The 7,645-nt window shown below is 45.1% G+C and overlaps 1 protein-coding gene across 1 annotated transcript; it reads left to right on the top strand.

The window, feature by feature from the left end:
- Nucleotides 1-4,425: 4,425 nt before the first annotated feature.
- On the top strand, nucleotides 4,426-6,504 carry RPRM (reprimo, TP53 dependent G2 arrest mediator homolog). Its single transcript, XM_007056678.4, has one exon. It carries the CDS (start codon nucleotides 5,377-5,379, stop codon nucleotides 5,704-5,706), a length of 330 nt encoding a protein of 109 aa, XP_007056740.1. The 5' UTR covers nucleotides 4,426-5,376; the 3' UTR covers nucleotides 5,707-6,504.
- Nucleotides 6,505-7,645: the final 1,141 nt, after the last annotated feature.

The raw sequence follows: 7,645 nt of genomic DNA, 5'->3' as shown, positions 1-7,645 counted from the left end.
TTAATTTTTCTTCATCGTTGAAGGCTCCTATTGTATTCAACTTTATACTTTCCCCCATTTCTTAATTATACAAAAAACTCTCATTAAAATATTTAATAGCTTTTGATGTGTCAAAAAACTCCCCATAAAAATTACTGAACCAATTGTCCCTTTGCAAAAACAAACAAAACCCTAAACACCACAATTCATATTTTGGCTGAAACAAATCATGGCAAGACTCAGCACAAAAGTAAATTAATGAATAAAGTGAATGAAAATAGACTGGAATACCTTTCTCTAACTGTACAGTGCTTACTGCATTAAAGTCTAACAAGGAAAGCAATCACTGAAAATGAAAAGTGAAATGCTACAGTGCAATAAGTTTGGAAACTGAGCATCAGTGAAACTGCTGCAGGATAAATTTGGTTAATATTTGATCAGATCGGTTATTTATTGGTTAATCATTACATCAACACTTATAAGATGGGTTTCAAGCTAGATTTGTCACTAATGAAGATTCATGCAAGTACACTAAATGAGAGTTTTAAGAAGTGGTCAATGTTTTGTTTTTGGCTCTTTCAGTTACTGGTTTACTCAAAGTAATTTATTTCTGGTATTTTTAATCCTCAGGTTAACAGGACTCTTTTGAGGTATGACAATGATTCTCCTCTGCCTCATATTTTTAAATGAGCCTGGATCAGAGAACAGAAATTACCATTGTCATGCTTCTTTACACATTAGTACTAAGCCACCACCTGTCACTGAACATATTATGGAAAGTCTGGCTCTCCTAGCACTGTAGAAGATTGTTTGTTTGATTGTAGACTACAGATCACCTGCTCTTCAAAGCTACTCTCTATTTGTTTTTCAAATCCAGCAGATGTAAAATAAGAATTAAAAAACTACAGTAATTCTACAGAGGTGAAATTATACATCCTGCCTTAATTCTGGCATTAAATTACAATGTAAAATAAAATGTATGGAATATAGGATTTGTTGTTTGTTTATGGTCATGACTCTTTCTCTATTTTGCCACTCCACCATAGAAGAAAACCTTAGAACAAATTTTTAAGTCAGAGGACACAAAGTACAGAATTAGGAGTTATCTTATCTGGGTTCTCTTTCCACTTCTTGTGTGGCCCTAGGTAAATCACAGCCTCGCTATGCCTCCATGTCCCCATCTATAAAATGGGGATAAGAACATTACCTTCACCTCATATTGTCATGGGGTTAATTCATTAAATTGAGTTTGTCAGATGGAAAGTGCTATACCAGTAGTTCCCAATCTGTGGTCATCCATGAAGCACTTGCTAATGGTCCATAGGGTGGTGACTTGGCATAGGGTTCTGGCTTTCCTCATTCCCAGCTACTAAATAACATTTTTCAAAAAGCTAAAAAAACATTAAATACTTTCCAAATAATCCATTGCTCTAACTGCTGTGGAGATGTGATGCCATCTTGGAACACCAGCAAACTCTGCCTAGAGGAAGGGCCAATGCGGGCCTGGAATGAGGAAGGGGTTTATATTTAGGTTCTTTCAGCACTTAGTGATAGTCTGATGTTAGCTTATCAACTAGGGATTGCACTGCAGGAAACTAGCCACAAGGAGGCTCAGAAGTAGTCATCCCTCCATTTCAATTGCCTGGAACTCCTTGTAGACTTATTCACAATTTCAAAGACAGGCCACTTGATCGTGTAACCTGTTGCACAGACAACATACCAACCATTCTGTATATCAATTACACAGTGAGTACTTACTCTCAATAGTGGACAGCCCTAACAAGTAGATTCTGGTAGCTGTTTCAAGAACTAAATTTCAATTCAGGCAGAGGAGACTGCAGGGTTGAAAATTACAGCAGCTGACAGTAAATCAATCACATTATTGGATACTGGATTTACAGCAAGAAAATATGCAAACATATGCAAAACTGAGGGTCCCTGGTATTTGGGACCCTTGGGAGTGAACTCTTGCAACCCAACTTTTCAGCCAGCTGGATGCATTGTACAGCTAGAGACGGACCCAATAGGCTCTAGCAATGGATGCATTCCTGTTGTCTTGATTGTCGTGGATCCATTTGCTGTCCCTCCATTTATCATGCTCGCTGTTTCTCATGTAAGGCAACAGGCAACAATAACCCTGGTAGCATGCTTGACACCAGCAGGAATTGCCATTCTCCAACTCTATCTTATTCCCGGAGTTGGGAAACATCACTGCAGATCCAAAAGGCAGGCTGCACACAAGTGTGACAGCAGATTCTCTCCTCCTTGAGGCATAGAAGATTTCCAGAGTGCCCAGGTTATTGTCCTGGGGCTAGCCCATGTTGTACAAGACAGAAAGGTATTTAATTCAGCCTGGTTATTCTACATTTGCTGGCTTTTTTCATGACAAACAGATTCTGTTTATATATCTGTGTGTTTGGTGATGCAATTCCTTATTATCACCCGCTCCCCTTTACTGGGGAAGTAAGACGTAAAAGAAAATCTGTTCAGTTTAGCCATTCATTCAGACTGACATAAGGTCAATTTTTTAGTCAAATCCACATGGAGTGTAATGTGAAATGGTTCAGATCTCTGACTCCCAAATACACAGTTCTCAAGAAAGCAGGGAAGACGAATATAGAATTAGGTCTACATCTCCAATGGCACCATAAGTGATGATGCATAGCATCCTGCTAAACTATTTAGCTACTCTTTAGGGTTTGGAGAATGGAGAGGGGTAACTAGTGGTGTTCCCCAAGAGTCAGTCCTATTCAACTTATTCATAAATGATCTGGAGAAAGGGGTAAACAGTGAGGTGGCAAAGTTTGCAGATGATATTAAACTGCTCAAGATAGTTAAGACCAAAGCAGATTGTGAAGAACTTAAAAAAGATCTCACAAAACTAAGTGACTGGGCAACAAAATGGCAAATGAAATTTCATGTGGATAAATGTAAAGTAATGCACATTGGAAAAAATAACCCCAACTACACATACAATATGATGGGGGCTAATTTAGCTACAACTAATCAGGAAAGAGATCTTGGAGTCATCGTGGATAGTTCTCTGAAGACGTCCAAGCAGTGTGCAGCAGCAGTCAGAAAACCAAACAGGATGTTAGGAATCATTAAAAAAGGGATAGAGAATAAGATCTATCTTATTGCCCTTATATAAATCCATGGTACGCCCACATCTTGAATACTACGTACAGATGTGGTCCCCTCATCTCAAAAAAGATATACTGGCATTAGAAAAGGTTCAGAGAAGAGCAACTAAAATGTTTAGGGGTTTGGAACAGGTCCCATATGAGGAGAGATTAAAGAGGCTAGGACTTTTCAGCTTGGAAAAGAGGAGACTAAGGGGGGAAATGATAGAGGTATATAAAATCATGAGTGGTGTGGAGAAAGTGAATAAGGAAGTTATTTACTTGTTCCCATAATATAAGAACTAGGGAAATTAGTGGACAGCAGGTTTAAAACAAATAAAAGAAAGTTCTTCTTCACACAGTGCACAGTCAACCTGTGGAACACCTTGCCTGAGGAGGTTGTGAAGGCTAGGACTATAACAGGGTTTAAAAGAAAACTAGATAAATTCATGGAGGTTAAGTCCATTAATGGCTATTAGCCAGGATGGGTAAGGAATGGTGTCCCTAGCCTCTGTTTGTCAGAGGGTGGAGATGGAAGGCAGGAGAGAGATCACTTGATCATTAACTGCTAGGTTCACTCCCTCTGGGGCACCTGGCATTGGCCACTGTCAGTAGATAGGATACTGGGCTGGGTGGACCTTTGGTCTGACCCAGTATGGCCATTCTAATGTTCTTATTTCAGGAGAATCAACTGCCAGCAGCCTGCAATGTGCTTATACTTTTGTGCAACAAAAATATTTCCAGAGATTTCTAACTATGGATACTTTCATGGGACCCTAGCACTTTGCTGTTTAGAAGCAGCTGAGTGGAGCAAAGGGAGACAGGTGGCTACTGCAGAAACAAGCAGCCAAATGGCACCTGCATTTTCAGCTAATAAATAGTATGGTTAAAAGATCTAGCTGATTTTATACCCAAGCCCATAAATTAAACTGCCAAAATAAAGCACATATCTAATCACTCTACTGCACCCAAGAAACCCTATGTGATCATGCATCCTGGTACCACAACACAGCAAAAACTGCATCTGACATTTGGATCCATGTAAATAAAGCACATATGTAGACACTTCTATTGTGATAATCCAGATCAAGATGCATCTCAACACAAGAGCACAGCAAACCCTCTGATCTGGCTTGTGCCTCCTGATGGATCCAGCTAATTTTTGGCTGCAACTCTCCTAAATCGCTTACATAAATAGAGAGGGATTGTAGATGCTCATCTTACACCCACCCCCCCGCCCCACCAAGAATTGCCATCAGTGCATCCTAGGACAAAAGTTCTGCAAAAAGCTAGATCCTGCCAGGGTTTGTTTGTTTGTGTCTCATCAGCCAAATTCCACTGCTTAAATAGAGAAGATATTCACCCACTCGTGCTGCACATTATAAATCCAGAGCTTGTGTCCCTATGCAACTGTGCCACAAAAGGTTGGATCTAGCAATCAGATTTTCCTTGAACCTGACAAACGTTGGTCACACACTCAGAAATTACACCATCAAAATAGAAACAAAGTATCACTGCTCTGAGCTGCAGATGCACTAAATGTAGACAGGTTTCAGAGCAGCAGCCCTGCTAGTCTCTATCCGCAAAAAGAAAAGGAGTACTTGTGGCACCTTAGAGGTTGTGGCAATACCAGGTGTGATGCGACCACAAATGAGCTCGGCCCAGCAGGATACAGGTGCCAGTGTAGCGCTTGTGGAGTTGCTTTGTGCCAGGAAGCGCAGGGGGTGCTGGCTTTTTTTTTTTTTTTGGGGGGGGGGGGAAGATGGTGGCATCTTTCTTCTCTAGCCAACTTCCCAGCTGTGTGGGAGGCAGTGCAGCAGCCAAGTCCTCATTCCCGCTGGCCCGTCACATCCTCCGCCCTTTACAAAAAACCAGATCTCCAAGTCATCAGATGACAAGGCGAGTGCCCGGAGGCTCTTGTGGCTCCGGCAGCAGCTGCCCGCAGCAGCCGGGCAGGGGCGCTCTCCCCTCGGAGCTGCCGGCGGCAGGAGCAGCGGACGCCTCCCCCGGCCAGCGGCTTCCCAGGCAGAGAAGTTCGCTCAGCCCCAGCCGAGCAGGAGGCGGAGGCGGCGGCGGCTCGTGCGAGCTTGGCGGGGGGACGCGCAGACCTCGCCTGGAGCTGCCGCTGCCTGGACCTCGCCCCGCACCCCAGCCAGCCGCTCCCTCCCTCCCGCTCTGCCGAGCCGCCGCCGCCGCTGCATGAGGCGCGCCGGGCTGGTCTTCGGGGCCACCTGTTCCGCTCTGCGCCCGCCCGCGCCCACTCCCCCGGCCGGCCATGAACGCCTCGCTGGGCAATCAGACCGAGGCGGCGGGGCTCTTCTTCGCCAACAGCAGTGACGCCCTGGAGCGGGCCCTGGGCTGCTGCACCCAGGCCTCCGTGGTGACCGACAACGGCTTCGTGGTGACCGGGCAGGACGAGAGGAGCCTCTACATCATGCGGGTGGTGCAGATCGCGGTCATGTGCGTCCTCTCGCTCACCGTGGTCTTCGGCATCTTCTTCCTGGGCTGCAACCTGCTCATCAAGTCCGAGGGGATGATCAACTTCTTGGTGAAGGACCGGAGACCGTCCAAAGAGGTGGAGGCGGTGGTGGTCGGGCCCTACTGACAGCAAGTGCCTCCCGCCGAGGATCCGGCCGCGAAACAGGTGGCACTTTCCGCAGGCCCTCGCTGCTGCTGCTGCTGCTCCAGCGGCCAAGGTTGCCTTTTGCCTGAGGGGGCCAGCCCCACCCCGGGAAGGGGAGCGAAGGCGCCTCGGGACCCGCTGCTGGCTTGGGGGCTCTGTCACTGCTTGCTGCCCGGAGACGCTCCGATGCAAGTCTCGGGACTCCCGCGGCTCCTGAGATGGGTGGCTGGGCGGGACGGACACAGCCCCAGCAAGGAGCCAGGACGCGTCTTTCTCTTCTGTGTGTTACCCGGCCAGCACTGAGCCTCCTGCAGCGTTTTGTATATAGTGATTATAATGCACTTTGCTGCCTGGTTTAAAAACGGGGGAGGGGTGGGAAGGGGAGCGGGGGGGTTGGTAAGGAAATGCTGATTGTCAAATGTTAATTCCTGTTTTAGAGATTTTCCTTCCACGGTTTTTTATTCGTTTGATAACAGCCAGGACGCTGGCTCGGTGGGAGGCGGGTTGGCAGTTCGGTGCCTCTAGAGAAACAACACTAACCACCCCCCTGTGAACGTTTCGAAGTTGTCTTTCTACTGTCGCTCTTTTTGTAGCCAGGGTCCAAGTCACTCTTGCGCCTGCAGGAGCCGGCGAGCCTGAAGGCTGAGCCCTCGCTTCTTGTCTATGAATTGCACGGTTTACACAGCCAAAGGCGCTCGGGCGGGAACTGTCTTGGTGTGGTGTTTTTTTGTGGTTTTTTTCTGATTTCATTTGCTTTAATAAATACATCTTAAACTTTTAGACTCTGGGGTCTCAGTAGTCCGTTTCCGCTTCCACAAACAACTACAAAGTTAGCTGAAGGGGTCTGCAGGAAGGATACAGCATCTGGTCTGTGCACTTTGCTAGCTCTCTGCTACTCAGCAAAAAAAGGGTCAGAGAGGATCGAGACAGGGGAAAGGGGATAAGACATTTTGGAAAACACAAGAAATTCTACCATTGTAACACCGCAGTAATCTCGAGGCAACGCCATTTCCTTTGCAATTATATTTATTTTTCAACAGTTTATGAGGTCAGTGGAATTAAAGGAATTCAACGAAACTGAGGTCAGTTTCAATCAAGTGTAATTTTAAGGCTCGTCCTCAGGTGTTAGGAAGGAGCTGGGAGAAAGGATACGCTTCTGCCACGATGTGATCCACCATGGAAAACATGTTACGCAGCTCATAAAAAGTGAGGAGTAGTGATCCGCTAGTGGTCATCACTACGCTAATTATTTTTAGAAAGGGGACTTTGATGAAAAAAGTATCGACCGAATCGATGTCCGTAGCAAGTCGATTCAGCCTGAAATATACATGTCCAATACCTCCTCTTTGCAACTCAGGAATCTTCAGGGTTTTTTTTTTTTAAATTCCTTTTTAGTAATAATGGCAAATAAGGGCGATGAAGGCTTTGTGTGCCGAAAACTAGTATACAATCTAAAGTAAGACCAGCACTTACAACAGCTTCTAAATGCTGGAGTCGTGCCAAGAGCCAGAAATGTGGCTTGCTTCTTGACACGTTGGTTCTAGCCTTTGATCCCTACTATAGCCCGATTTTAGGGCTTGTTGTATTCTGTGTGTGTTTTTTTCCCCAGAATACTTTCAAAAAATTAGATAAAATCCTGACTGAAAAGTGCATCATTGTGGTCACATTCCTTTGGGATAAAAATTACACACTGAAAGGTTTTGAGTCTTCAGTGTATTTATTTCTTTTAAAAGGATAAGGAAACATCTTTCTATGTGGAGTTTTGCATGCCAGTTTATCAAATCCCTAAGGGCTTGGACTAGTTGCTAGTGGTAAATCAATACATCTGCATTTACTCTAGAAGTAAACCTGGCATAAATGCAGTCACTGAATAAGGCATGCAAAAAGACTTCAGCAACCTGACTGAAAGGCAAGTGTCTCT

Source organism: Chelonia mydas, chromosome 11, assembly GCF_015237465.2.
Source record: "Chelonia mydas isolate rCheMyd1 chromosome 11, rCheMyd1.pri.v2, whole genome shotgun sequence".
In the NCBI taxonomy this organism is placed as follows: domain Eukaryota; kingdom Metazoa; phylum Chordata; order Testudines; family Cheloniidae; genus Chelonia; species Chelonia mydas.
This window is presented reverse-complemented; position numbering and strand designations above follow the sequence as displayed.

What these genes read in the sequence shown, in the direction of transcription:
- RPRM (XM_007056678.4), top strand. Translation starts at nt 5,377, where the DNA reads ATGAACGCCTCGCTGGGCAATCAGACCGAGGCGGCGGGGCTCTTCTTC.